At 48.7% G+C, this 27,658-nt stretch overlaps 3 protein-coding genes across 11 annotated transcripts; 2 read left to right on the top strand and 1 right to left on the bottom strand.

Annotated features, from left to right (window-relative positions):
* The first annotated feature begins 302 nt into the window (after nucleotides 1-302).
* On the top strand, nucleotides 303-14,136 carry upf2 (UPF2 regulator of nonsense mediated mRNA decay). 5 transcript variants are annotated; one of them, XM_061806091.1, is made up of 22 exons: nucleotides 316-424; nucleotides 1,764-1,913; nucleotides 2,072-2,434; nucleotides 2,972-3,751; nucleotides 3,966-4,126; nucleotides 4,204-4,395; nucleotides 4,480-4,629; nucleotides 5,116-5,219; nucleotides 5,326-5,411; nucleotides 5,633-5,741; nucleotides 5,849-5,962; nucleotides 6,586-6,702; nucleotides 6,858-7,247; nucleotides 7,727-8,002; nucleotides 8,654-8,837; nucleotides 9,921-10,069; nucleotides 10,155-10,259; nucleotides 11,048-11,146; nucleotides 11,236-11,409; nucleotides 12,642-12,783; nucleotides 12,855-12,975; nucleotides 13,251-14,136. In XM_061806091.1, exons 2-22 carry the CDS (start codon nucleotides 1,828-1,830, stop codon nucleotides 13,258-13,260), a joined length of 3,912 nt encoding a protein of 1,303 aa, XP_061662075.1. In that variant the 5' UTR covers nucleotides 316-424; nucleotides 1,764-1,827; the 3' UTR covers nucleotides 13,261-14,136. The 5 variants fall into 5 exon arrangements, with proteins under 5 accessions (XP_061662076.1, XP_061662075.1, XP_061662074.1 ...); XM_061806090.1 differs by having other exon boundaries at nucleotides 11,233-11,409; XM_061806092.1 differs by lacking the exon at nucleotides 1,764-1,913 and having other exon boundaries at nucleotides 303-424; nucleotides 11,233-11,409.
* A 1,205-nt stretch (nucleotides 14,137-15,341) lies between these two features.
* Nucleotides 15,342-20,205, bottom strand: LOC133493136 (proline and serine-rich protein 2). The gene is made up of 4 exons (XM_061806079.1): nucleotides 20,123-20,205; nucleotides 18,821-19,010; nucleotides 17,877-18,186; nucleotides 15,342-17,326 (listed from the first exon to the last, which is right to left on the bottom strand). Exons 2-4 carry the CDS (start codon nucleotides 18,923-18,925, stop codon nucleotides 15,912-15,914), a joined length of 1,830 nt encoding a protein of 609 aa, XP_061662063.1. The 5' UTR covers nucleotides 18,926-19,010; nucleotides 20,123-20,205; the 3' UTR covers nucleotides 15,342-15,911.
* A 1,041-nt stretch (nucleotides 20,206-21,246) lies between these two features.
* Nucleotides 21,247-27,584, top strand: rab3ip (RAB3A interacting protein (rabin3)). 5 transcript variants are annotated; one of them, XM_061806080.1, is made up of 14 exons: nucleotides 21,255-21,393; nucleotides 21,888-22,019; nucleotides 22,150-22,351; nucleotides 22,536-22,654; nucleotides 23,409-23,563; nucleotides 23,654-23,825; nucleotides 24,077-24,172; nucleotides 25,218-25,295; nucleotides 25,475-25,684; nucleotides 25,774-25,902; nucleotides 25,996-26,108; nucleotides 26,415-26,514; nucleotides 26,595-26,664; nucleotides 26,752-27,584. In XM_061806080.1, exons 4-14 carry the CDS (start codon nucleotides 22,565-22,567, stop codon nucleotides 27,054-27,056), a joined length of 1,518 nt encoding a protein of 505 aa, XP_061662064.1. In that variant the 5' UTR covers nucleotides 21,255-21,393; nucleotides 21,888-22,019; nucleotides 22,150-22,351; nucleotides 22,536-22,564; the 3' UTR covers nucleotides 27,057-27,584. The 5 variants fall into 5 exon arrangements, with proteins under 5 accessions (XP_061662065.1, XP_061662064.1, XP_061662066.1 ...); XM_061806084.1 differs by having other exon boundaries at nucleotides 21,256-21,393; nucleotides 26,744-26,944; XM_061806081.1 differs by lacking the exon at nucleotides 21,888-22,019 and having other exon boundaries at nucleotides 21,247-21,393.
* Nucleotides 27,585-27,658: the final 74 nt, after the last annotated feature.

Here is a 27,658-nt window from a genome sequence, read left to right as displayed (position 1 = left end):
CATTTTTTTGTTGATGTGACGTTGCACAATACGTCACGTCTCCCAACATTTGATTCCATTCATGTTTTTATAATTTCAGAGTGCAGGAAGTTTAGTTGAAAATTAACACGGAAGTGTGAAAAATGTAAAGCTTTTAACGAACTTTTTTATGGCTTCTAAGAAAGCCTTGGACGTACCAGGGGGCATCTGCCTTTCAAAATTGTGAAACGTCTTGAATAAATAAAAATAATTCACGTGAATAGTCACGAGATATGAACAGCAGTTTGACAGGTTTAAACTGACATCCGTTCATTGAACAGCTGGCAAAAGAGAATAAAACAAAATATTTTGAGTCAGGCGTAATTTTGAGGGCCACGTCGGGGGCCTTGGTGTCACACGGAAATCAAACGTCGGTGACCGATGTTTGTTTTCCTCTCAATTGCAGGTAAACTTCTCATTTTCAACGTCATACACTCACATTTAAGACTTATAGTGAAGCAATGTGAACTGCATTGCGTTACGATGTGCATTAAATCTCAAACGAGCACTTTAACCACGTCAAAATGGTTTATTTACATCTTTGGCTCGCCGTCCATTCGAGTGGCCCAGCTAAAGTGTTAGCAATGCTAAGTTGGTTCTGCGAGGAAAATCTTTACAAACCACACAACGTATGTACAATTGTTAAAGTTAATCTTTTTTTTTATTAAGCCATGTTAGGAAGGAACTTCGTTTGCCACCCTGCCTCTTTTAATTGAGAGAGAAAGATGATGAAAAAGCTAAGCTAAGTGGCTAACTACGAATCGTGACAAGTGTTTTGGCATTTTGTTTGTGGTCACTTTATTAGTTTCATATTATTCATATAGTTATACTGCCACCGATTTTTTTTTTTTATCTTTGATAGCATTTTTTTTCTGATTACCTTTGGGATCGGCAGGTAAGTTTATTTCCGCATTTTTCGTATACTCATTTTGGAATCTAAGTTGTAACGTTACTGTGCGCATTAAATGTCATTATGGGTTAACTTCATTATGAATAAATGATAATTGATATGTCATTCACAATGATATACTTTCCTCTTTCAACTTAGGCTGCAAGCAATGATTATTAAAAAAAATAATCATGCAAGCTGTCGATAATGTTTGATTAATCCGTTTTTAAAAATAATTTACATCCCTATGTTGTAATAGAAGACATTATTTCAAATTGATCGTGCAGAAAATACACGATCAAGTAGATTATGATTCCATTAATAGTGTGGTCCGTAACATGTCGGGAAATGGAAAAGAACGTTGACTATTTTCAAAAGTGAAAGCAGATGTTTGCAAATGTCTTTATTTATAAAGAACACGCACACACTCAAAGCTCTCGTGGCGCAAAATTTTCTTCCCTCCTCAATGCAGCATCGAGTTTTGTAGTTTTTCAATGTTATTAATACAGGGTGACCCAAAAAGATACGTACCCATGAAAATTTCATTTGTGGCTTTGATTAAAAACCTATTTATTTCAAATGACAACCACGCATTATTCAGTTTATGGAAGACCATTCACCAGAGTTTCAGCTATTTCTGTCAATTTTTAGTCAATTTATGGCTTTCCCAAGATGTGTTCCAAATGTCCACCATTTCGTTGCAAGCAAACCTGTACTCTTCTGGCAAAGTTTTGAATCACTTTTATACACTCCTCTTTCGCAACTAACAATTGTTGATTTTGATGGAAAGTTGCGACGATGGAAACGCTTTCGAAACTGAATCTGTACACTCTGGTATGATTTTGTCGCAAAATAGGTCTCCAGGGAGAATATCTTCTGCTGATTTGTCCAAGACATTTTCGGGGCAACTATAGCTGCGAATGATCATCCATAGGTTCACCTTTCACGTCCTGCAACAGAAAAGACATTCGTTAAAAAATGGATTTTTTTATCGAATAAAATATGGGTACGCATCTTTTTGGGTCACCCTGTACAAGGGTGTGTGTCCATGCGACTATTGCTGCTCTGACAATTTTATTGGCCTAACAGGCCGAGTGAAGTGTTTATCGCTAATTTCGCATAAGAACTGTAGAATAACAACTCTTTTCTCTCTACTTTTGTCAGAATGCCCGCTGAACGCAAGTCCACGGTAAACATGGACGACAAAGACATTTGCTCCTCCACCAGCAGCAAGGACAAAGAAAAGGACACAGAGAGGAAAGCAGCAGCACGCGACAAAACCAAAGACGAAGCCAAGATGGGTGGCAAGAAGGACGGCGGCAAGGATGAGAAGAGGAAGCGGCAGGAGGAGGAGAAGAAGAGGAAAGAGGACAAGGAGCGCAGGAAGAAAGAGGAGGAGAAACAGAAAGAGGAGGAAGAGCAGAAGCAGAAGGAGGAGGAGGTGAGGAGGCAGCAGGAGGAGCAGGAGAGGAAGCTTCAAGAGGAGAAGGCCAAAAGGCAGCGCGAGGAGGAAGCGGCGATCCTGAAGTACGTGACCGATGAGCGACCACGTCAGCTTCTTACTCGACTCGGCTTCAGCCTCGAATACAAAATGGCTCTCCTTGTCGTAAACAAATGCGACCCCTGACCCCTGGGTCCAGTCCGACCAGCCGTTTATTTCAGCGTGACATCCCTCCCGTTAAAGTGATTGCCGATTAATCGGTTTCACGCTCTTATGGTCAGTGTCTCGGTAAAGTTGAGGAGGCGTCAGCTAGTACGTTCAACCGCTTGCTTTTGAGCCAAAGCACTTTCATATTTAACATGCCATCCATCGCTGTGACATTACCCGCAATTGTCCCCCCCGCCTTTCCCATGGGAATTTTCAATTTATAATAGAGGTGCAGTATTTCCTCAACCAATTGATGAGCGTTGATTAATTGTTCAAAGACCTTGTTTAATTTAAAATTGTCCAATTTCATGGACTTTCATCCTCTCAGTAGTAAATATTCACAATTATAACGATAATTACTGGGGAAAAAATATTTCTTGGCATTTCTCAAACTAAAGCTGACCGATGTGTGGTAGGGAACAGGAAGAGGGCCACCAGCTGCACCAGGAGGCCTGGGAGCGCCACCACTGCCGGAAGGAACTGCGCGGCAGGAACCAGAACGCCCACGAGGCCCGGCCCGAAGAGGCCTTCTTCAGCCGGCTGGACTCCAGCCTCAAGAAGAACACGGCTTTCGTCAAGAAGCTGCGCACGCTCACCGAGCAGCAGCGCGAGTCGCTCTCCAACGACTTTGCCGCGCTCAACCTCAGCAAGTACATCGGCGAGGCGGTGGGCTCGGTGGTGGAGGCCAAGCTGAAGATCTCCGACGTGGGCTGCGCCGTCCACCTGTGCTCGCTCTTCCACCAGCGGTACGGCGAGTTCGCCCCGCTGCTCCTGCAGGCCTGGAAGAAGCACTTCGAGGCCCGCAAGGAGGACAAGGCCCCCAACGTCAGCAAGTTGCGCACCGACCTGCGCTTTCTGGCCGAGCTCACCATCGTGGGCTTCTTCACCGACAAAGAGGGCCTGTCGCTCATCTATGAGCAGCTGAAAAACATCATCGGCGCCGACCGCGAGACGCACACGCACGTGTCTGTGGTCATCAGCTTCTGCAAGCACTGCGGGGACGACATCGCCGGGCTGCTGCCGCGCAAGGTCAAGGCGGCCGCCGACAAGTACGGCCTGGCCTTCCCCCCCAGCGAGATCATCAGCGCCGAGAAGCAGCAGCCCTTCCAGAATTTGCTCCGCGAGTACTTCACGTCGCTCGCCAAGCACCTGAAGAAGGACCACAGGGAACTGCAGAACATTGAAAGGCAGAACCGGTGAGATCAGGGAGACGTTTTCCTGGGGTGGGGGTTGTAATCCTGAGACTTTTTGGATTATTTATCGATTCATGACATGCTTTTTAATGAACTTTCAACATTTTCTTTTTCAACTCATCAGCATGAACCTCGTCGCAATTTTTTTTTCCTTTTTGGCTGTGCCCAAAGCAAATTTGCCAAGTTATTGTGACGTAACGTCTGGTGTGGTCTCTAGGCGGATCTTGCATTCCAAAGGGGAGCTGAGCGAGGACCGCCACAAGCAGTACGAGGAGTTTGCCACCTCCTACCAGAAGCTGCTGGCCAACACGCAGTCGCTGGCTGACCTGCTAGATGAAAACATGCCAGAGTTGCCCCAGGACAAGACCGTGCAGGAAGGTGCGTCGCCCTTTCCTCTGCGCAATCGCGCAACGGCCTCAGCTCGATCTAACCAGCAGCCGCGCTTTCTCCCTCAGAACACGGCCCCGGCATTGACATTTTCACCCCCGGCAAGCCCGGAGAGTACGACCTGGAGGGCGGCATCTGGGAGGACGAAGACGCTCGCAACTTCTACGAGAACCTGGTGGACCTGAAGGCCTTCGTCCCCGCCATCCTCTTCAAGGACAACGAGAAGGGCGGCCAGGGCAAAGACAAGGATGAAGCCAGAGGTGCGTTTTCACGCACTTGACTGCCGTCGTACGTTGACTTAAGTCCTTTCAACATTATTTTTTCTTTTCCTGCCCCCCTCGCAGGTGGCCGAGAGGCGAAGGAGGCTGCCGGCACTGTGGAAGAGCTGGAACTGGAGCTGGAGGCTCTGGAGATCGCGGACGAGCCTCTGGAACTGGAGGGAGCTGATGAGGCCGAGAGTGAAGAACTGGCCAAAAAGCTCATGGATGAGCAAGGTGAAGGACACCAAAAATTGCAGACGCACATTTATTGGGAATAACATTTAAAAAAAAAACAAAAAAAAAAAACAATAAATCCCACCAAAAAATTGCAGATTGAGTCAAATTCCAAATTTTCTCTTTTCCCACACGAAGATATATTTTTTATTAGTCCCTCCTCGAATATTTTATGCTGTATTCAAAGCACTCCAACTACAACTTACAAATTTCCACATTTATTTTTTTTACTCCACGTCGCTTCTTCCTCCTCCAGCATTTTTTAGCCAATTCAAACTATTCCAATGACAAAATATTTTCCAAATTCCACATCCAACATCCAATATTTAGATGTATTCCTAATGCTTTCCTCTGTCAACATTTCTTGACTGACTCATTTCACAGGATTGCATCATATTTCATTCAACTTTTTGGCATTGGCACGGAATAAAAGCTCCAGAAATTGCATCATCCAGTAATTTTTTTTCTTTTTTTTTACTTTTTTAGAGCAAGAGGACGAGGAGGCCAACACGGGATCCCACCTGAAGCTGATCGTGGACGCGTTCATCCAGCAGCTCCCAAACTGCGTGAACCGAGACTTCATCGACAAGGTGAGCTCAGACGATCGTGTCCATCTGACAAAACCAAAATGCGGTCGCCGTGGGCATAAATCAAAGATCGGCGTCTACAGTTTGTACACTGCGTTGACTCCCGCAGGCCGCCATGGACTTCTGCATGAACATGAACACCAAATCCAACAGGAGGAAGCTCGTGCGAGCGCTCTTCACGGTACCCCGGCAGAGGTGAGTTGGGACTGCCGTACGTGTAGTAGTACCATTTCAGCGTTTTGTTGAATATCATACTAGTGCACTGAATTATTCATGGACGAGTAAGACACTAGTGCGCCTTAAGTCGAAGGAAGTACAGTGTTGGGAAAAGCAAGCGTCTCTTGGTTCTATGAGTGTACCACCGGGAGGCGCAGCGACCGAGTGGTGAGCTTTGTCTTGTCGGTCTTTGGTTGCAGGTTGGATCTTCTGCCTTTTTACTCCCGCCTGGTGGCCACCCTTCACCCGTGCATGTCTGACGTGCCCGAGGACCTCTGCTCCATGCTGAAAGGGGACTTCAGGTTTCATGTAAATCCCTGACACTCGTACCCTTCTCAGAGTTTACCAGTTTCTCTCCGGGAGGTGTGTCTGTCCTTATACAAATTCTGTTTTGCACTCTTCCCTTGGTGCTCCAGATTCGCAAGAAGGACCAGATCAACATCGAGACCAAAAACAAAACCGTCAGGTTTATTGGGGAACTGGCCAAGTTCAAGATGTTCAGCAAGACGGACACACTTCACTGTCTCAAGGTACACCACGTCTGTCGAGTTGATCGGCGTTTTTTTTTTTCTGTTGTTGTACTTGAGCGTCTCCGACCATGTGACACAAATTCCTTGCGTTTATGACGTACTTGAAATACATGTAAATATGATTGTGATTGTTGAGTTAAGGCACCTATTTTTTATTTGAAAATTGCCAATTATGCACCGCCGAACAGAAATATACAGTAGGGCTGCTGCTATTTGCAGGTTGTTTTTAAATCTTTTGATCTGTAAGCCATGCATTTATGGTTTGAAATGATACTGAAGTGTTTTCAAATTTGATTTTGTGGTGTATCCACAGTTTAAACTACTCGTATGGAGGGGGCGTGACTGCTTTTCACTGCTTCTCGTCTCAATGTACTCAAATGGATTTATTTACTCAGTTTGAGAGCGCAAACCTGATAAGTTAAACGGTTTATTATTCTTTTTGTTTGAATGAAAACAAGTCATGCGGTTAATTTTCTACCTGTTGCTACGTCAGGTGCAGTCAAGTACACACAGTTTTCACAGTAATTTTGTGAAATTGAATGGTTTCCCACGGCACACCAGTTGCCGCAGTGCTCCAGAATCGCCGTTTTAACCTGTGTGTGTTTGTTTTGCGTACGTCACAGATGCTGCTGTCCGACTTCACGCATCACCACGTGGAGATGGCGTGCACCCTGCTGGAGACTTGCGGCCGTTTCCTCTTCAGGTCGCCCGATTCTCACCTGCGCACCAGCGTCCTGCTGGTCAGTCACATCTCTTTTTCTCCTTCTTCTTGCTTTGATTGGATTGAAAACTTTTTGTATTCTCTGTCAGTGTTGCTCTTTGTTTTTAGTTTGAGTTAGTTTCTGCGAGTGAATATTGCTTCTGGTACAAGCATTCTATAAAATGTGCCCCCCAGGAGCAAATGATGCGCAAAAAGCAGGCTCAGCACCTGGACGCGCGTTACGTGACCATGGTGGAGAACGCCTACTATTACTGCAACCCCCCGCCCGTGGAGAAGACCGTGAAGAAGAAGAGGCCGCCGCTGCAGGAGTACATCCGCAAGCTGCTCTACAAGGACCTGTCCAAGGTCACCACTGAGAAGGTCCTCAGGCAGATGCGCAAGCTGCCCTGGCAGGACCCCGAGGTGAAGAGCTACCTGATCTGCTGCATGGTCAACATCTGGAACGTCAAGTACAACAGCATCCACTGCGTGGCCAACCTGCTGGCCGGCCTGGTGGCCTACCAGGAGGACGTCGGCATCCACGTGGTGGACGGGGTGCTGGAGGACATCCGCCTGGGCATGGAGGTACACTTTCTTTGCGTTTCATCTTCTGGGCCCTACGTGAGAGTGACGGGGAAATGGAGCCATCAGTTAGAAAAGGACAAGAAAAAATAAAACCTTTTTCTTGTGAAAGCCACAAAGATACATTTGTTTACATCTGGGAAAAGTGTCCAATTTGATTTGACCCTCGTGTAGTTTTGTCACATCCCCCTTATAAATAATGAAAAGTTAATTGCAATTGCCGTTGTTTCAAATGGAAATACAACTGAGGTATGTTGCTGGAAATGTAAAGCTACAACTAATATACATGTGTATTTGCACAGTTGAGATACATACATTGTGCAAAAACACACGTTGCATTCATTTTTTGTTAAAATCCGAGTAAAGTTCTCCCGTTTCAGGTCAGTCAGGATCACCAAAACAATTTCATTTTGTTGATTTTCTATTTATCCATTCAGAACCGTGTTCTAAAACCATGATATGACAATGTTGTTCGCCACCAGGTGAACCAGCCCAAGTTCAACCAGCGGCGCATCAGCAGCGCCAAATTCCTGGGCGAGCTGTACAACTACCGAATGGTGGAGTCGGCCGTCATCTTCCGCACGCTCTTCTCCTTCATCTCGTTCGGCGTCAGCCAGGACGGCAGCCCCAGCTCGCTGGACCCTCCCGAGCACCTCTTCCGGATCCGGCTGGTGTGCACGCTGCTCGATACCTGCGGCCAGTACTTCGACCGAGGCTCCAGCAAGAAGAAGCTCGACTGTTTCCTCATCTACTTCCAGGTACGTTGAAGTACAAGTGCGCATACTTGGTGAAAGATTGGGAAAAGTAGAAGTACTGATTCCTTTACTTGGGTAAAGTTAAAAAAAAGTACAATCTTTGAAATGTACTTCACTACAAGAGTAAAAGTGATTCTTTTACTGCCAATTGTATACAATACTTGTTTTGCTTATTTGGAAAAATATTTGTCATATGAACGGGAGGAGAAACAATGCAGCGGTGCATTTTACTTGCCACCTTCGTGGATGCCAATATCATGTACAATATAAAAATGGTTACAAAAGGGATAATTATTCAAGATACAGTAATAAAATCAAAAATTCAAAAAAAGCATAACGATGGAAAACTATCTGGTAAAGTTCTATTGGAATTTATAGTGAAGAATTTTGGAAATGTTCCGAATTGAAAACTTTCCATTGGAATTGATGGAGTTGGACAAATATTTTTGGTTTTGTTGTAAGAAAGTTTTGCTTGCCCACGTGCAAGAACATTGGCTAAATTGCTCTCTCCCCCCCCCCCCCCCGCCCCTCCCTGAATTCCGGCACAGTTGAAGCTCGCTCCAAATTCTAATGTTGGAATTGCACAACGCAGAAAAAAAAATATCATAACTTGCAAGAATTCCACGAACTTTGAAACTTTGTATATGTGCGTAGCGCTACATCTGGTGGAAGAAGAGAGTGGATGCCTGGAACAAAGAGCACCCCTTCCCCATCGACATCGACTACATGATCAGCGACACTCTGGAGCTGCTGCGGCCCAAAATGAAGATCAGCTCGTCCCTGGAGGAGGCCAGCAGGCTGGTGGTGGACCTGGAGAGGGAGGTGCTCGTCAAACTAGGTGGGGGCCACACGTGATGTGGAAAGGCTTTTACAGCCTTCCTTTTTAATTGATTCTTCTTTTAAACATTTGACTTACTTCCATTGAGTCAGTTTGTCACTTGGGTTGTTTTTGTTCGATCTAATTTGTTTGAGGTGTTTTGAAAATGAAAAAAACTGAAATGTGGAAGAGGGGAAATGATTTTTCACAACACTACTTATCATTGTCACATCCTGTCTCACAGGATGCTCTACTCTTTTTTTTGGGGGGGGAGGGGGGGGCACAGCGGTATTCCCGAAGTCATGAAAAGCTTTTTCCCAGCCTGCAGTTCATCTTAATTGTGTACCAAAAGAAATCCGAAAGTCGTCAGGTGTAATAACAATGGCGGTGACGCGGGGGTCCTCGATTTTCAAGAATGAATGAAGATCTTTTGGAAGCGACCATTCTGTGTCGACCAATCCGCGCACTGCACTGCGTCCAGGTTCACAACTTTGGGTACTCCACTGCGGCAGAAAAAAAAAAGGAAATGCATGAGGCCCTTTGTGTAGTCGCGTGTCAGTCGGCAGGCTGCCAGGGGGCCACCTTTGTGTGCCATTTTCCAGATGTCCAGGGTGATCTTTATTTATTTATTTATTTATTTATTTTGGGGGAGTAGCGCCCCCCTCCCCACAGAATTTGGTATCTATCTGCCATTTGTCTTGGAAGTTTTCTCACTTTGCTCATGCGCGTAAGTGAGTAATGGAAGCCCCCAGGTGAACACTGGTGCTATTGTGCAAGCAGGATCAGACAATCCCCAGCCGCCGGGTCGGTTCAGAATCTTTCGGTCTGCCGTGCTTCGTTCCTTCTCTTGCGTCACAGCCAGTTTGAGAGATGAGGAGAAGAAGACATGATGGTTTCATATCTTGGGTGTAACATTTTCAGAAGGTTTCTGGTACATTTCCAGTGGAAGCTGAGACAGAGAATTTTGGAAACTTATCATGCAAATAAATTAATTTGGGTTTCTGTGAAGGAAGTTACTCGGTGCGTGTTGTTCACACAATGTGGGAAAAAATCCACAGAATTAGAAAATGTCTTAAGCTTGTTTTGTATGTCCGTGCTCCTCAGGTCTGGCCATGGAGAGGGACGGCCGCTCGGGCGCCGCAGGCGAAGGCGAGGGCCTGGATGAGGAGGACGACGACGAAGATGAGGAAGGCGGCGCCGAGACGGAGGAGCAGTCGGGAAACGAGAGTGAAATGAACGAACCCGAGGAGGATGTGAGCGCGCTACCTCAACTCTGCCTCACTCGACCTTCTTTCCAGCTTTCTCATCATCTTTTGTTGTTGTTGTTGTTGTCCACAGGAGGCATCAGAAAACGAAGACGAGGAGGGGGATGAAGAGGAGGAGGAGAACACCGACTACCTGACAGACTCCAACAAAGAGAATGAGACGGATGAGGAGAACAACGTGAGTGCTCTCACAACTCGCTTGTGATTCCATTTGACTGGAATTCTCCTCGTCACTCGGGATTTTTGTCAATGCTTTTCAAACTGGGGGCTGCCCCCTAAAGCTCATTTTTGGACCGAGCACACAAGCCCACGCCAGTCAATGAAATGATGGAAGATGTTAAATTGTAGCAGAAAAAAAGTTTAGCTTTTTGTTTATTCTCGATGGCTTGGTAAACATGCCGGTGTAATTTTGCAACTGTGAAAGTGAGCACTGCAGTATTTATTGATTATTGCAACGTAAGCCGATGTGTATTTCTGCAATGCAAGCTTTTATTAACAACTCTTGACAATGACGAGCCTTCCGATCTACTCAGCAACACTTAAGACCACATTGGTGTGACGTCCTGTCAAATTTCAAGCCTTCAGAATAAAACCACACAAGTGTAATAAGTTTGACCGTGTTTTCTTTGGTCCTACGACGTCTTATTTAGCAGTCGTACTCGATCAATGTGCTTGAGTGCGACTGTTAATTGGCCACCGTGTGCCCAAGAAAATGTGGTGGAACTGTCATTATGCTGTTTATTTTCAAGGTCTGACTTTTCAGAGGTTGCCTTGCTCCAATTTATCAGAGCATTGCCGAGCAGACCGGGAGGCTTGTTGTTCTGTAAATAAAGGGCAGAGTCACGTGTTTTTTGGTACGAAACCCTAGTAGATGTACAGTTTATGTGTAATATTGTCAAAAGCCAAATCGTACGCATATGAGGACACATACGAAGACTGAGGTTGCACTTTTACGTGACTGTGTAGGAGGTGACCATCCGTGGCGGCGGCCTGAAGCACGTGGCGTGCGCCGAGGATGAGGACTTCATCCAAGCCTTGGATAAGATGATGCTGGAGAACCTGCAGGTACGCCTGCCCCGAGCTCCAACCTGCACACGCCCCTCGGTTTTCTTCAATTTCAAATCATAACCCGTGCGACTGATTGATTGCAGCAGCGGAGCGGCGAGACGGTGAAGGTGCACCAGCTGGACGTGGCCATTCCTCTGCAGCTGAAGAGTCAGCTGAAGAAGGGCGGTTCCTCCAGCCAGCCGTGCATCAGCGAGGCTGACGCCGACGTCTCCGACACCATGCAGTTCGTCATGCTCACCCGCAAGGGCAACAAGCAGCAGGTGAGTCGACGGCGCTGCCCAGAGAGACACTGTGGGCACACTCGTGGGCCGTCACATTAAATGAACACGCTTCAACCAGTGACGAGGCAAATCCTAAAACGTGGTTTCCTGTCTCGCTTTTGTTTGACATCCTTTGCTTGTACGGACATCGGCAAATTTTCATCTATTTTTACATTGTCGATTGTATTGCTTCATTGGGGTTTTATAGAAAATATACATTGCCTTCACTGTTTGATATCCTTTTTTTTTGACTTGCAGGCTGTTTTGATGATATGCATTCATGTGAGCACGACGGCTAGCTGGTCCCAACTTGTGCTCGTGGGAGATTATGACGCCCAAAGTGTGTTATGTCCGCTCTACTCCCTCATTTTGTTTTATTTTGGTTAAGGATCAAATGTGATCCTGGTCTGATTTTTGTCTTTTATATGCAGCTCTGTAGGCTCTTGTTCTGGCTCATCTTTTTTTTTTTTTTTGGTCATTTTTGCGAGCTTGTGGTCTTTTTTTTTTTTTTACAACTATATCAGACACGTGCTTCGGTGTGTGTAGAGACTCCCGAACTTCTTATATTCAATATTTTTGTGTTCAATTTCTTCCCGTGCAAGCCCAGTACCAAAGGGCCCGCAGACTGCAAGAGTAAGAAACACATTAGCAGAGGTCAAAGCCTCCCCCCCAGTCAAAAACCTACACATACAGTGATAATATTGACTCTTGAGCAGTGGGTGTGTTAGCATGCTGGCAAGCTTCAGCTGGGGAATGTGCGGCTTGGATGCCGAGGCTGCTTCTTGTACAGTAGGGTGTGTCCACTTTTTGAACATGAAACCAAGAAAATTGCTGGAAAAGTACACAGAACATCCTTGTACCTGTACAACACACGCTTCTTTATGCAGCGTGTGAGCGCACAAGCATGTGCTGCAGTGTGAGTTTTCTGGTCACACCTTACGCACACACGTTGACATTTGACTGAGATATGAATTCAGTTTTGTCCCATTATAAACAATACGAACTGTATGTGGGGGTCCCACTCCCGAAATGTCATGACAAGAAAACCGAGCCACGATTTGAAATGGAGCTTCTGAAAAACTGTCATCCCGCATGCCTACAAAAATGTCCAATTCACGTGTGAAAACAACTTCCCTCAAACTTGGATTCGCACATATGAAGCCGCGCTTTGGCAGAGATGACAAGTTATAGATTTTTAATTCTTTGGAACTGATTGTGTGCGTGTTTTGCAGTACAAGATCCTGAACGTGCCGCTGTCATCCCACCTGGCCGCCAACCACTTCAACCAGCAGCAGGCCGAACAGGAAGAGCGCATGAGGATGAAGAAACTCACCCTGGACATCAACGAGCGCCAGGAGCAGGAGGACTACCAGGGTACGACGCCGCGTCCTCGGTTTGACATCGGGGCTCCCCAAATCACTATCTCGAATGTGCGCGTGTTCCAGAGATGTTGCAGTCCCTGGCCCAGCGTCCGGCGCAGGCCAACACCAACCGCGAGCGGCGACCTCGCTACCAGCACCCCAAAGGTGCCCCCAACGCCGACCTCATCTTCAAGACCGGAGGACGGTGAGACGCACGGGCGGCGGCGCCATTCGTGTCCCACCGCACTGTTTGTACCGGCTCGTTGGGTGAAATTATTTCGTAAACGTGGCCCGTATCAAGAGGTGATAAGAAAAAGTCGAAACGTTTAAAGATAGGACACAAATCAAAAGCTGAGGTGGAGCCTTTATTTGAACGCGCGTCCTTTCAACATGAGAGAGAGAGAGAGAGAGAGACGTCCAAATACTTCGGATGTCGACGCCGAATGTGGTCTCACGCTGTCCTCGTCTGTCCGTCTCCAGGAGACGCTGATGAGTCCTCAGCTCAGCGAGCAACAGAGCAAAGGAACAAGCAAGAGGAGGGAGAGGATCGGAGGGTGTGGGGGGACGAGACCTCCGAAATGCCCGCTGATGCCGGGGGACAGAGCCAACCGCTGACCTCAACACTCCCCCACCCGAGGGGGCCGAGGAGGACAGACAGACCAAAGCGGTGGCCATGGGGATCAGAGGTTTTTCTTTTTGTCTGTTGCCTGAGATGACACACACAAAAAAACTGAAGTGCGTACCAAAAGATGAGAAGAGTCGTGGCGGCTGGCCGGCCTCAGCGAGACGGACAGAAAACGCCTCGTCCTCGTATTACACGCGAGGGAGAAAAAGGAAGAAATGTGCAAGCAAAAAAAAAAAAAAAAAAAAAGTAGACGAAGGGATGCGATTGTTTTTTTGTTTTCTTTAGCGGGGGACTCTGTTTGAAGTGAACTTGAGAACACGTGGGCGGGGCAGCGAGAGATCGTGGCAATGACCAAGCGCTGTTATGTACACAAGTTACAAGAAGTTGAAGGGATCGGTGGACATAATTTGACCTTGCATCAACCTTTGAATGTGTAACTGAGCGTTTAGTGCAAAGACTGGATGCGTCACAGAAAGGCACCCCAACACCAAGTGGCAACGTTCATGTGCTGAAAGCTTGAACAGCCGGAATTGTGCATCGAAGTTGGAGTTAACTTGTAAAGGTTCTCGTGAATTGAAGGTTCTCCTGTCATCACAATTTTGTGAGCGTGCAGCTTGTTTTTCATTTCCGGCGACATCATCCGCGCATCCGCTTGCCTGGCGTCGAGCAATGTGTTGTTCTTTCCAGCCCAATTTTGGGATCTTCGCAGTGCTCACCTAAATACACTCTTTACGTGTCCTATTCAAGCGTCACTCTCATTTTATTGAGTTTATTTAGCTGGGGTGCAAGTTTCAAACAAAAAAAACACTCTGTCGGTGAGGGAGGGTGCGCCTGTTTGTCCAAAGTCTAATTACAAGGCGGCAAGCGCAAGGATTGGCTCATTTGCTGCCGGGTGCGCCTCCAAACACACGACAAGGCCGCTTGTGTGTTTTGTGCATTCTTTGTTTCGAAATTCCGAATTTATTTGGAGCTTGCAATATCATCCAAAAATGAGAGGGCAAATCAAAAAGGGCAAGACCTCCCCCGTGGCTGTCGTGAACGTTAGAAAAGTGGAGTTGGCTTCACTCGCGTTCCGCCTCCCCCGCAACTCAAGTCAATAGACTTGAATTTGTTTAGAGCCCAGTCACAAAGCAAACAACTACTCAGAAACAAAACCATTTGAGATGGATTGCTCACCGGGGGGGGGGGGGGGGGGGGGGGATCTTGCCACTTCATTTCTTCATCAAATTTCCAGCAATCTTTTGCTGTTAAAGGCCTCTTTTTCAGAAATTGCAAATCATCGTGAAAACAGACAAAAACAACAAAAATCAAGTCCTGGGTCGCTGTAGTTTTATGTGCTTCAATTGGCCAGTTGGTACAATTAAGATATTATCGCTATATTTAAGAGCTGAAAGTTGTAAATGACCTCGTCGGACGACAATCCCCACCACTTCAAACTTTCATGACATTTATAATAGCACAGCTAACTAAAACGGTTGGGGGGGGGGGTGAGAGAGAGCGACGTGAGCGCACCTTCAAACGCGTCGGCTGTTTGGGATCTCTCAAATCCAAGTCTGGTGAAATATTCCACTCGGCCAGCCAATCGTTGACCGGCGCCAGCTCATTCTTGACATTCCACAGTCACTCAAAAGAACTCGTAGTCACAAAGGAGTCGCACAGGTCGCTTTAATGATTGCCGCGCGTTCGGCGGCGGCTGGCGTGATCCATTCATTGGACGTGCCGTACCTTGAACTCTTTCCTGATAAAAGTACAGTAGAGGCAACACTTCGTAGTAACTGTAGATGCACTACAGAGAAAACCGGAGTCTGTCAACAGCGTTCACAAGATATTTGTCCCGCAGCGGTAACACCGTGGAACTCTTGTCGTTTCGCTGAAAATATACTTCAAAAGTTTCTGTAGCTGAACTACAGAGGCCGGAGTCTGAAACACACACACACACACTTAAATATAGATTGGTGTACTGTGACCCATAGATTAGTCATAAAAGTATAAGTATCCAGGATACAGAGCAATGAGATGGTATTTGTAGACTCTGTGGTTGGAGCGAGCGCTTTAGCTCGGTACAATGCCTCGGCCCCGCCTACACAAAGTTGCAGTAGAAAATATTCTCGCTGCTGGGTTTTAAAAAAAAAACAAAACAAAACATTCCAAAGTTTGTGGTTAGTTTAGGAGGCTGGTCCACTGAGTAAAAATAACCTCCACCCCAGTGTCACATAATCCAAAAGAACCCTTTTACCCTGCAACCACTTACACTTGCTCCCTAATTAGGGTGATTAAAAACTGGAGTTCTCTCAAGGAGAAGCGTTCAGGCCTTCGCTCTTTCCTGAAACAATAAAGTCAAGAAACAGCAGTAAAAACAGAGGATCCCCTTGCAGACGTGACAGCAGTTTTTTCATTGCCAGGAGAGGAGAACTGGCTGTGCGGGTCTTTCTTCTCCAAGCAGCCACACCTTCGCCTTCCAAGAGGCAAGGCAACTCCCGCTAAAGCGTTGCCAACGGGAACGTTGCCAAAGTCCATCACGACTCTTTGAGCAGCCCGAGTTTCTTCAGTGCCTCCTTGCGAGATTCCTCAGTTGCTCCCCGGCCCGAAAACTGCACTGTGATGCCTTGGGGGCGAAACATGGCGGCGGATCTGCGCTTGGCATCTGAGGGAGACGGGGCTTGCGTCGCGGCCGCCGGGGTAGCGCCGGGGTGCGAGCTCTGAGGGTTTCTTGGCGCCGGGGTCGGAGGGGGGCCTTTGAAAGCCCCGGGGCGGTTCACTCCGGTGGAGGGGTTGATGGTCCGGCTTTTCCCCCCGTAGCTGTTGAGCTCAGCAGGGAGGGGCAGGGGTTTGGCGGGAAAGTTGTGATTCACGTCAATGTGGGAGCTGAGGATGTCGGGAAGGTCGCCTCTGGTCATGGCTCCAGTTGCAGGTTTCAGGACTTTGGACTTTCCTCCATAGCTGTTGAACTCACTGGGGTTGGCCAGGACGGAAGGAAGGACTTTGGCTTCAGGGCTTGTCGGAGGTGTCACGGCTTCGTTCTTGGGGGGACCTGGTGTGACCACAATGGATTTACCTCCAAAGCTATTCAATTCCAGCGATACAATGTCTGACTGAGATGGCGTGGCTAAGGTTTTCTCCTGATGAGGTGGGCTCAGTGGAGGCTTTCTGTAGTCAAAGCTTCTGGCAGACTCGAAAGACCAATTCTCTGCTTTTTGTACATACGTTTGGCTTTGTGGCAACATTGGGACCTTGGAGTCTGGCACATGAATGTGAGTCTCTGTTGGCTGAAACTTGGTCTCCAAAGGACCAGTGACACTGGTCTCTGCACTTGAAACAGGACTCGGCGGCGTGCTGTCACCAGTATCAGGGACTGATATCCCACCTGACATGGCTCGGTTTCTGGACAGGCCCAGCTTCGACAATGCTTCCATCCTGGTTTTCTCAGGTGTGGGGTCCTTGAAGGAAATGCTGCGGGTTGGGGCATTTCGCAATTTGTGCACCAAATTTTGCTTGGGATCCTCTTCCACGAGGGACTGCGGTGCTCCTGTCAGATTCGACAGCATCAGCGCTCGCCGGTCCTGGAGGTTCACGCTGGCCACCGGTTCATTCTGGAGCTCTTTGTTGCCAAGAATCCTAGTAATGTTCGCGGGGTATCTGGTCGGTTTGGCAAAGGTCGGAGGACCCTGCTTGGTGGGGGGATCTCCGTTGTGGCCTGGTGACTTTTCCCCCTCCTGACTGTGCTGGCGGCGGAGTAAAGCCGAACTGTTTGTTGCGCCCACCGCTTGGTTCTCTGCGATCTTCTTGGCGATGAGGACAGGTGTGGGGACAGAGCCTGCTGGGTGGTAGGAGTGACCGTCTGTCGGCTCATAGCTGCCGGGGTGGTCCTGCGGATCATGTCTTGGTTTGATCTCAAAGTGGCTCTCGGGGTTCGTTGCCATCCTCTGGAAATCTAGGAGGAAGACAATTGAAGATCCGAAGACCTCATTTTAATTGCTTTTACTGAGCACAAGTAGTACCTGGTCACCACCTCTTCCAGATCATTCTCTCAGGTAGCCGTGATCAAACAACGCAAAGTACAAGTAGCAAACATTCCAACAGCTTCTTCCCTCTTGCCATTAATTCCTTCAGCACGCTGCCGATGATTGTCTTGCGATCGGCCGTCCCATCTCTTTCGGCCCCATTTCACATTAGTATTGTAGTTGTCCCTCCAACCCGTATCTGGACCTTTTGCACAAGTGACACGATCCCAGACTATGGCGCTGTTAGTCATTTCCAATTGCTCTAAATTGCTAGAGGACTGCATCATATGCATAATTGTCCCAGAAAAGGATCGGCAGGATCACATTACTAGTAAGCTTTTATTGTGCTGTGCCTCTCCGTACTGCATTTAATCGTCAAAAGTATTTTCTGTCGTCGTACTAGAGCGGCTCCAACTGCTGGAGACAAATTCCTCGTGTGTTTTTGACTCACGGTGTACGATTCCGATTCTGACGACGTACCTGGACTGGTAGGGTTGAAGCTCGGTAGTTTGGCAAGCATCAGTTCTGGATCCGGGCGAACCAGGTCTATAATATCCTGGTCTTTAGCGCTGAGACGTCTGGCTGTTATAGACGGCGCCGTGTAGAGATCTTGGGTCTCGGGAGGTCCGTCCATCTCGTCGGAAAGAAGGCTCCCGCTTGCCAGAGAGTTGACCAGTTCGGCCCTGAGTTCGTCCTCCTCCAGGCTGTTCTCCAGCGAGCCGATGGTCTCCTCGAAGAACTGGAGGCACTCCTCCTCCTCCGGGCTCAGAAAGCGCAGCGTGTCTTCATCCTGCGCATTTCAACCCCCCCACGCCCCAAAAAAAAAAAAAAAAAAAAATGTTACGAGTGACTCGGAGACTCAAACAGGCAGCAGCTGAACGCGCAAGTAACGCGTCTGCGATCTTGTCACCGAGATGTGGCTCGGGCAGGTGGAAACGGTCGAGGCGGCGTCGCCTTTTGCTCCCCGAAGGGCGTGAAGGTTGTCAAGCGAGTGCGGTTGCCGCGACTGTGTGGCTTGTGCGTGTTTTGTGTCAACACCTGCGGGTCACGTGACGCCCTGATTGCACGGACAATACAAGAACAGAACAAAGCTGCGCCGCAACCGACTGGCGCTCAGTCCGTAATCCCCACAAGGGGCCGAACTGCTTGAACAAAGTACGGGAGAGGCAAGAACAACGATACGGAAATGTTGGAATGGCCGTGCCGGTATGGTTTCGGCTCGTGCCGCCGTGTCAAAGCATGCCACGCCTTTTTTTTTTTTTTTAAATATATAACTCAACACTCCAGACTCTGAATTCATCTTAAAATGCACAAAGTCATCCGTTCCTCATGTCAGCGATTGTTTGAGATTTTGGGGTCTTCCAAGCCGGAAGAAACCTGTCCAGTCGTTAAAAGCATGGAGGTGGTTTTCCAGCGGCGCTCACCCGCGGCCTGGCGCTCCGATCTAACGCCCCGTCGACTCGGGATCGGCGCTGGTTGTTGGCCATGTCCAGGATGAGGGCAGAAGGGCTCTGCCCGGTTTGGGACATCTTCGGCGGCTACGAGGGCGGAGACGGAATCATGTCTGCTCCTCGCTCCGAGGAGTCACCGGACGGATCGTGGCTTCTCCTCGATCTGAAGAGGACACGTCAAGGGCAAAAGTGAGACGGAAACCTTTTTCGGTTTGGGCATCGCGGAGCTTTGTTTTGTTTTGTTTTGTGTCGTACAAAGATGAGATTTTCGGAATGACACGAATACTTTCAATGAAAAATGAATAATGAAGAAACTACTCCATTTTATGACGTTTCTTTATTTTGAGGGCCAAGGATGCGTCAGCTTGGTCTCAGAAGAAATGAAAATCGTATATCAAGCTAGCGGCGGTATGACAACACGCCGGGCAGACCTGTTGATCCGGAACAAGGCGAGCCGCACAACCGGCTCCTCGGGCCGAAACTACACGACTCCGCATTCCTCTGGAAAACAGCAATTTGACTTCATCGCTCACGCGTTGCATCAGCCAAAGCTAATTATTATTATTATTTGTTATCTGCTTGTGCTGCCCCCATTTCAGGGCGTGCGAATGGCGCATTCTTTGAAGTCCAAACGTGGCGAGCGTCCCGTTACCTTCCCGCGACCCACTTCGCCGTCTTCTACGCCAAATGCGTTTCGATGGCTTGCTGAGGGTTGACGTCCTCACTAGGTGACGACAACGCAGAAAAACAGAAACGCAGACTCGCTGCCATCTTGCCATACAAATCAGTGACAAGTGGGCCAATTAGCCGGTGGAATCATTCATTTTTTTTTTTTAAAGATGAAAACAATTATTAAAAAAGTACGAGACAAATACATCTTGCGAGTCGGTGATTTAATCCCCATGTTTGATGTTACTATTACAGCCGAAAATGTCAAGAACAGTACATGAAAGTGGTCCTTGTCTAAATGTATGAAATTAGTAGAAAATAAAAAAAAAAAAAAAACCATTTTCAAGTCTTGATTCTGGAATAAAATCTCACTTTACCCACACATTGGATGATTCAGAAAAAAAAGTTAAGTATGATTTTCATGACTTTCTGTGAGCCCAAACTCCCATGATGAGACAAAAAGTACAAGCTGAACTACACTCGAGATGAAGCTGAAAATGAGAAAAATCAGACAAAACTTTATGGGCGTTTTCATCATCATTATTATTATTTTTTAATTAACGCGGATGGACACAAATAGGCAGCAGAGAGTGAAAGAGGATTTACCTTCAAATGTGGAAGCGCCATCGTGGAGTAAATGCCTTGCCTCAGAAATTGATTCTTCCCCCCCCCCCCGCTAAAAGAAGTCCCACTTGTGTTGCTGCCTCCTGACTCCACCCCCAACAACAAGCCCCGCCCTCCCCCGGCCGTGTGCGTGGACCAAGTCGAGCCCACTTGAAACATCCGGGGAATAGTCCTTGTTTTTACTCAGGCGCGTAAAAAGTTCCACTGGTGTACAGTACAGTACAGTACTTGGTTTGATTCCGCCACAAAAACAAAAAGAGCCCTCCACTGACTGAGGCCGTTGTTCAAGTGGCCTCTGGCGCCGCCGTGTGGCCCAAGCGGAGGCTGCAGTCTGGTGAGGAAAATCAAAAAAAAAAACAAAAAGGCTGACAGACTTAACGACGTCAAAAAAGGCAAAAAGGAAGCATCGGGGACTTAAAAGCAAGACTAAGATGTTTCATGTTGGTATGTGATATTTTGTTATTCGAACGAAAACAAATTTAAATGTCGAGAATTATAGAAAACTGCAATATACATATTGATTGTACATTCACCTCGGTGGGAAAACAATTATTAATGTGCATTGGTCTGTATATGATTTTTTTTTTTTTTAACTAAACTTGACAAACGTTTTGCACCAGGTTCCACCATAATGACAAATGTTTTGTGGTGGTCCTAAATGATCATCAAAACCAAGTTTTTTTTTCCCTTCTTTTTGGCGTGAGCCACTAACATTATGCACACTTAAATATATAAAAAATCAAAATGGTACCTGATATCATCAAAATGGTTTCCTCCCGCATCCTACAAATGAATTCATCGGATGCTGAGTGTGAGTGCGGCTGTTGTATGTCTGGCGACCACTTCAGGGTGTACCTTGCTCCTGCCTAATGACAGCTGGGATAGGCTCCGACACTCCTGCGACCATTGTGAGGATAAGCGGCAAAAGAAAATGGATGGTTTTTTTCAGAGCTGTTTGTCAAATGTAACAAAGTAAAAACATTTAAATGGTCTTTTGTTTGAATATTTGCTATACTATACAATTCCAGGGGTGATTGTTGTACTTCTTGAAATTAGTAACTGTTTTCTGCCCCCCCCCCCAAAAAAAAAAAAAAAAACATCTTTAAATCGGCGTATCTAGTTTCCGAGCGGTCTTCGAACGCACCGTCCCGGATTTACCTGCGGCGAGGCTGCGTCAACGAACGCCGCCGACGCGCGTCGTTCGTCGGCTTGGAGGTGGCACGACGACCGGCGCCTGTCCATGCACACGTCCGGTGAGTGCAGGGCACGAGTAATCATTAACAATTAGAATAATTGCACTTCGGCCGATTGCCGACGAGGAGCCAAATGGATGTCATGGGCCCATTATCGGACGTGTGGAAACCGTCTGTTGCAGTTTGACAGCCGAAATGATTGGGCGACGTTTCCGCTCTTGTTGTTCGTGTATTTATTTTATTTTATTAACTTTTGTGGCCGCATCCAAAGTCGTCAACCAGCCTGTCGAAAAAGGCCAATGCGTCTTTTTTTTTTTTTTTTTTTGCATTCGGCACATTCGCCAGCGTTAGCCGTCATCGTGGGGATTAGCATGTTAGCTTGCGCTCTTTTAGCCGGGAGCTCAGTTACGCTATCATTATAAATTCTGTTCATAACGCCTTTTGAGCCCCCCCCCCCCTCCGCGGACACCGCCCAACAAGAAGCAAGTACAAAAAGTGAATTATACACCGATAATGACAGTGTGGCGTGTTAGCTGTGGGTTTGTGTGTATCAGGTGCGTTCAGGTGACTCGAGCAAGCTGTCAGTTGCGTGAACAAACAAACGCTCAAGTCGCATTTTGTGCGAGACACTCGTCAACGTGTACAAGGGAAAGTCCCGGAGATGTTGATGAAGTAAGAGGAGAAGGGTGAGTGCGTTGTCTCCCAGCTGGTAAAATGCTAAAACGTGGGGAGGCCAAAGCTACTCAAACTGCATCGACATTCTTTTCTGACATGTTTTCTCCTCTCCTTTCTTGCTTTCCAATCTCCCTTCCTTAGCTTCAGCTCGCTTTTCTTTCCCTTTTTTCCTCCTGCAACTTCAACTTGGTTTTCTGCCTTCCGACCTCAACTGCTGCATTTCACCCCCCTCCCACCACCACCACAACCCCCCCATGGCCCCCGGTTTCTAACCAGCAGCGCCAGTCGGCCTTGCTTCGCCCGTCGACGGCGGCGAGAAAGCCTCCCGGTGCCACGTGACCCAGTAAGTGGATCCGTCCCCGCCAACATTTACGGTGTCAGTTTACCGCGGACTCTCGGTGTTTGGTCGCCATGGCGATGGATGGACATGACCCCATCGGAAGCCGTTTGAGCGTTTATTCGGTCCTCTTGGCACGTGACGTGGTTTGATGTTTGTGACCTTGTCGACGTTCCCTCCCGACTCGCAGCCCGAATATGAACCAGAGCGGCGGCTGCAATGGCCTGCAGCGGCGCTCCCACTAAAGCCGAAACCCTGGAAGGCTTCCACGAGGTCAACCTGGCCTCGCCCACCACGCCCGACCTGCAGGTATCGCCCGCCGCGAACATCCATCCATTTGCTTTGCCGCTTATCCTCAGGAGGGTCGCGGGGAGCGCTGGAGCCTATTCCAGCTGTCGACGGGCAGGAGGCGGGGTACACCCTGAAGCGGTCGCCAGCCAATCGCAGGGCACAGAGAGACAAACGGTCGCACTCGCAATCACACCAAGGGGCAATTTAGAGTGTTGCATGTTTTTGGGGATGTGGGAGGAAAGCGGAGTGCCCACCCGGAGGAAACCCACGTAGGCACGTGGAGAACATGCAACCTCTCCACAGGCCGGTCCGGGATTGAACCCGGGACCTCAGAACTGTGAGGCCAACGCTTTACCAGCTGACTCACCGTGCAGCCCCGCCACAAACACATTGGGACAAAGTCGTCAGGCATGATACTTTTCAGCCTTTTCCACCTGAAAATATCAATCAATCAATAAGTTTGGGGGATTTTTTTTCCACCCTTTAAATGTCACCCGTATAATTTGAATCACAGTCTCGCCCATTTCCTGGTCCCGGGGGATCTGGGTCACGGACCACCACAAAAAAAAAAAGAAGCAAAATTCCACAAGGTTTTTGCAGATGCCACCAGGTGGCAGCAAAGCACTACTTTTGTCTGAATGCAGTTCTTCCGTTCACCTCAACCTAGTTCCTTACCCCCCTGATGGACAAACTTTTTTTTTTCATGAAATTATACAGTAACGTGTGCAAAAGTGAATTTGAATGACGTGCGGGTGCTCCGCTGTCTGGACAGAACCAAGCGGAACAGCGCCCGCCCGCTTGCCACAGCACGCCGCCCACGTCCCTGTACCGCACGCACTCGCTGGGGGCGCCGCCCGCCGGCCTGCGGGCCGACCAGCTGCCCACGCGGCCCGTCTACTCGGCGCCGCCGCACGCGCACAATGGCAGGTGAGCGCGAGCGAGCAGTGTCCACTTTTTACTGTGCCGGGGGGGGGGGGAAATGAATGCAAAACTGCCTCGCTGTGGTCTCACGTCCAGCGCGCAGGGCCCGGAGGCGGACCCGTCCGAGGGCAACTTCCTGGCGGGCGACGACGGCGAGGAGTGCGGCGCCCTCAGCGACAGCCTGGCGCGACTGCGGAGCCCCTCGGTCATGGAGGTCCGCGAGAAAGGATACGAGCGGCTCAAGGAGGAGCTGGCCAAGGCGCAGAGGGTAACGTCGCCCGGGCGACCGCCGGCGTGCCCGCGTCGGTCCCCTTTTTGACTTGCGTTTTTTGTTGTCACCATTTTTGAAACTTCTTGTTGTGACGTTTGATTTGCTCATCATCCAGTGTGTGTCTGTGCGAGACGCACACCTCCGCGGCCGATGCATTTTGTGCAATTTCTTTTGCGTGTTGTTGTTGTCATTTTTGAGTTGCTCATGACGGCCCGCATGTTGCGTGCGTGCGTGCGTGCGTGCGTAAGGAGCTGCTGTTGAAGGATGAGGAGTGTGAGAGGTTGTCGAAAGTGCGAGACCAGCTGGGCATGGAGCTGGAGGAGCTGACCGCCAGCCTCTTCCAGGTCGGTGCGCCTCGTCGTCCCGTCCCCCATCCCGCCTCTCCTACGCTTTACCGTTTCCTCCTTTGACAGGAAGTTGTCGTGCAGGGGCTTCCGTTTCCTGTTCTGTGTGTTCTTGTCTGACTTTGTGTGCTTGTAGAATGTGATTTTTTTTCTTTTTTTTTTTTTTTTTTTTTGGGGGTGGGGGGGGCGTGTGAGTTTTCAAGCCGTGTTTTCCAACCTTTATTGAGCCGAGGCGCACATTTGACATGGGGGGGGGGGGGGGGGGGAAATCTCACAGCGCACCACCGAGCACAAATTTCACATAAAGGAGAGAAAGTGGTGTGACGGTCTGAGCGCTCCCCCGTGCTGAAAAGTCTCTTTTGTGAGTGATGCGCATGCACGTATGCCATTCGACAGCTTGTCGCCGAGTGAATGAACACAATGAACGTACATATATGTGTATATCATTTTTCTCAACTTTTGTTTTAAGGTTAGCTTATAACGTATGTTAGCTTCCTCTATGTAGAAGAAGGGGAACGATGAGACCGGGAGATTTCCCGGTAAGCGTCTTCCCTGTTAGTATCGCATGCGCGTTAATCACGAGGAGACTTTTCAGCACGGGGGAGCGCTCGGACCGTCGCGCCGGCCTGTGAGAATGTCCAAAATAATTGACACGCCTCCATGAAAATGTCGGAAATGCCGCAAGAAGGCAGCAGTTTGCTGCTTCTCTCTTTCAATGAAACTCCTCAATTCACGCCAACATGTGATCGTGAAGTAGTACTTTAGTGAACTCATTTGAACAGTTCCTTGACCTCAAGATGCCGTGAGATGGCAACCGAGCGCTACTTTAGTCTGAGTGAAGCTTCTCAAAGCATTTCAACTTAGTTTATAAGAACCACTAAGCCACAATTTTCTTCCGTGTGATTTCTTCTGCCAAATCTGCACGTCACCAAATGTTGCTGGCAAAGGACAATGGACAAAGATTATGTTTTTCAATGAACCCCCCCCCCCCCCAAGCGTAGTGCCCCTTTTTCAGGCGTCGTGCGTGTTGTTGTGGTTGTTTCAGGAGGCGCACAAGATGGTGAGGGAGGCCAACGTCAAGCAGGCCAACGCCGAGAAGCAGCTGAAAGAAGCTCTGGGCAAGGTGGGCGCAGTCCCCCTGGAGCACAATCGCGTGCGGTTTCGTTTGGTGACCCCCCCCCCCTGGGGATGGCGCTCATTGTCACACAACGGCAAACTTTTTTTTTTTTTTTCACGGTTTGTATCGGACGGCGCCTTCTTCGGGGCGGTCGCAAGTTAAGCCCGAGCGGATCTTGTCCTCAGATCGACGTCCTCCAGGCGGAGGTGCAGGCCCTGAAGACGCTGGTTCTGTCCTCGCCCACGTCCCCCGTGGGCGAGCTCCCCAACGTGGGCGCCGGGGGGAAGACGCCCTTCCGGAAGGGCCACAGCAGGAACAAGAGCACCTCCTCCGCCATCCTGGGAACGCAGCCCGACCCGTCGGCCACGCAGCCCATCGTCCGCGAGTGCCGAGAGGTCCGGCGGGGGGGTGGGGGGCAAGGGGGGGCCGCGGGAGTGTCCGGAAGTGACGTCGACGCGTCGTCCGCGACTTCTTCCCGTTGCAGGCGGACGCGCAGCTGTTCACGGAGTTCAAGGCCTGGAAGGAGGAGCCCACGCTGGACCGCAGCTGCTGCTTCCTGGAACGGGTTTACCGCGAGGACATCTACCCGTGCCTCAGCTTCAGCAAGAGCGAGGTGAGGCCACGGAACCGACGTACGAGCGCCACGTCGTGGACAGCGAGTGACTTTCTTTTTTTTTTTTTTTTTTTTTTTGTCCTCCTCCCTTAGCTGGGTTCATCCATCCTGGAATCCGTGGAGCAGAACACACTCAGCGTGGAGCCGGTGGGATTCCAGCCGCTGCCCGTCGTCAAGGCCTCGGCCGTCGAGTGCGGCGGACCAAAGTGAGACAACTCGCAGCCCGCAGCTCGTTCCACCACCCCACGTCGTGTCCGACGCGGTCTTGTGTGCGGCGCCGTCGCTGGCTACTCCTTTCCGCTTACTCCACCTGCAGCGCTTATCCTCACAGGGTTCCTCCGTGGCGACGCAGCTTGTTTTGTGGACATTTCCAGCTCTGGAAAAGTCAGGGAAAATATCGTATGGAAAATCTGTTTCCGAGGCGACTGCCACCGCTCTGTTTTCTAAAATGAAGACTGGAAAAGGATGAACCAAAACATGCAATGATGGAAAAATGTCTTTGTGTGCGACAGGAAGTGCGCCCTGAGCGGACAGACCAAAACCTGCAAGCACAGAATCAAGTTCGGGGACTCGTCCAACTACTACTTCGTGTCGCCGTACTGCCGATACCGAGTGAGTCCGGCGACGAAAGCCGACGTTCCGGTTCGCCGGCGGAACTCGGAAGTGACTCCGATTTTGTGTTTGTGCGTCAGATCACGGCCGTGTGCAATTTCTTCACGTACATCCGTTACATCCACCAGGGGTTGGTCAAGCAGCAGGACGGTAAGAAATTTTGCGTTTCTCTCAAACGGACAAAACAAAAAAAAAGGAGCAAGATTGAGGCAAGCTGTGTTGTGTTCAGCCGAGCAGATGTTCTGGGAGGTGATGCAGCTGCGCAGGGAGATGTCCTTGGCCAAGCTGGGCTACTTCCAAGACAACCTGTGACTCGAGCGCTCGGGTTCGTCAGCGCAACAAATTTCACACCTTTTGGAAATCGGTCAAGTTTCCAAATTGTCCAAGCGGCGGCCGTTTACAAGCGATTTTCTTTGAGTTGGACGTTGCAAAAAAAAAAAAAAAAAAGTGTTTCTGGAACATTCCTGGCCAATTCGTGCGGCAAGTTAAGGTGGGGAATTTTGGAATTGAGGGGCGATTTCACGGGAAGGCAGCAAATGTAGGCATGAATATGACCAATTTGTTTTGTCATAATCCGTGCAAAAAAAAATTCTCGCTCCCTTTTTTTTTTTTTTTTTTTTCCCCACAAGGTACTGCCGTACTCGCGTTTGATCGGTCAGGATTATGTTCAAATCTGTCTTCCCTCGACTACGTTGTTGTTTGTTTTTGTCATCGTTATTCTATGAAGTCCTGTTGCGAATTTCCAACCGAAAATTCAAATTACGAGCCCCGTTTTTAACTGCATCGTGCAAGTTGTTGAAACCGATAATCTGGTTTTGCAGACAATATTATTTATCGTGTATTTATGACGAAGGAAAGTGAGCTCGAAGCCACCTCGCGCTCCACAAAATAAAATATTATATTTTAGGGTGGCCATTTCTTTCTTTTTTTTTTTTTTTTTGTGCACGTGTTGCGTTTTGTTCCTGTAAACGGGCCTCCTCTTCCCGTCGTCCAAAGTCAGCGTCACTCCTCTCCCACTTTGGTTTAGTGCCTTTTCTCTCACTCCCAAATAAACAAATGGAAAAAATTCAGTCGTACGTCTACGTCGTGTTTCTCACAAATTTTCTGTGTTTGCTTCAAAATGTTTTGCTCGGCCTTTATTGTC

The sequence above is a fragment of the Syngnathoides biaculeatus genome, chromosome 20 (assembly GCF_019802595.1).
Source record: "Syngnathoides biaculeatus isolate LvHL_M chromosome 20, ASM1980259v1, whole genome shotgun sequence".
Lineage (NCBI taxonomy): Eukaryota > Metazoa > Chordata > Actinopteri > Syngnathiformes > Syngnathidae > Syngnathoides > Syngnathoides biaculeatus.
This window is presented reverse-complemented; position numbering and strand designations above follow the sequence as displayed.

Excerpts from the sequence above, each read along its gene's own strand:
- rab3ip (XM_061806081.1), top strand. The coding sequence starts at position 22,565 with ATGGCCTGCAGCGGCGCTCCCACTAAAGCCGAAACCCTGGAAGGCTTC. Across the intron at positions 23,564-23,653 it reads CCGCACGCGCACAATGGCAG|CGCGCAGGGCCCGGAGGCGG; the intron begins GTGAGCGCGAGC and ends TCTCACGTCCAG. Across the intron at positions 23,826-24,076 it reads AGCTGGCCAAGGCGCAGAGG|GAGCTGCTGTTGAAGGATGA; the intron begins GTAACGTCGCCC and ends TGCGTGCGTAAG.
- upf2 (XM_061806090.1), top strand. The coding sequence starts at position 1,828 with ATGATCATCCATAGGTTCACCTTTCACGTCCTGCAACAGAAAAGACAT. Across the intron at positions 1,914-2,071 it reads TTTTATCGAATAAAATATGG|AATGCCCGCTGAACGCAAGT; the intron begins GTACGCATCTTT and ends TACTTTTGTCAG. Across the intron at positions 5,220-5,325 it reads ACCGAGACTTCATCGACAAG|GCCGCCATGGACTTCTGCAT; the intron begins GTGAGCTCAGAC and ends TGACTCCCGCAG.
- LOC133493136 (XM_061806079.1), bottom strand. The coding sequence starts at position 18,925 with ATGTCCCAAACCGGGCAGAGCCCTTCTGCCCTCATCCTGGACATGGCC. Across the intron at positions 18,187-18,820 it reads ATCGGAGCGCCAGGCCGCGG|GATGAAGACACGCTGCGCTT; the intron begins GTGAGCGCCGCT and ends TGAAATGCGCAG. Across the intron at positions 17,327-17,876 it reads CTTCAACCCTACCAGTCCAG|ATTTCCAGAGGATGGCAACG; the intron begins GTACGTCGTCAG and ends TCTTCCTCCTAG.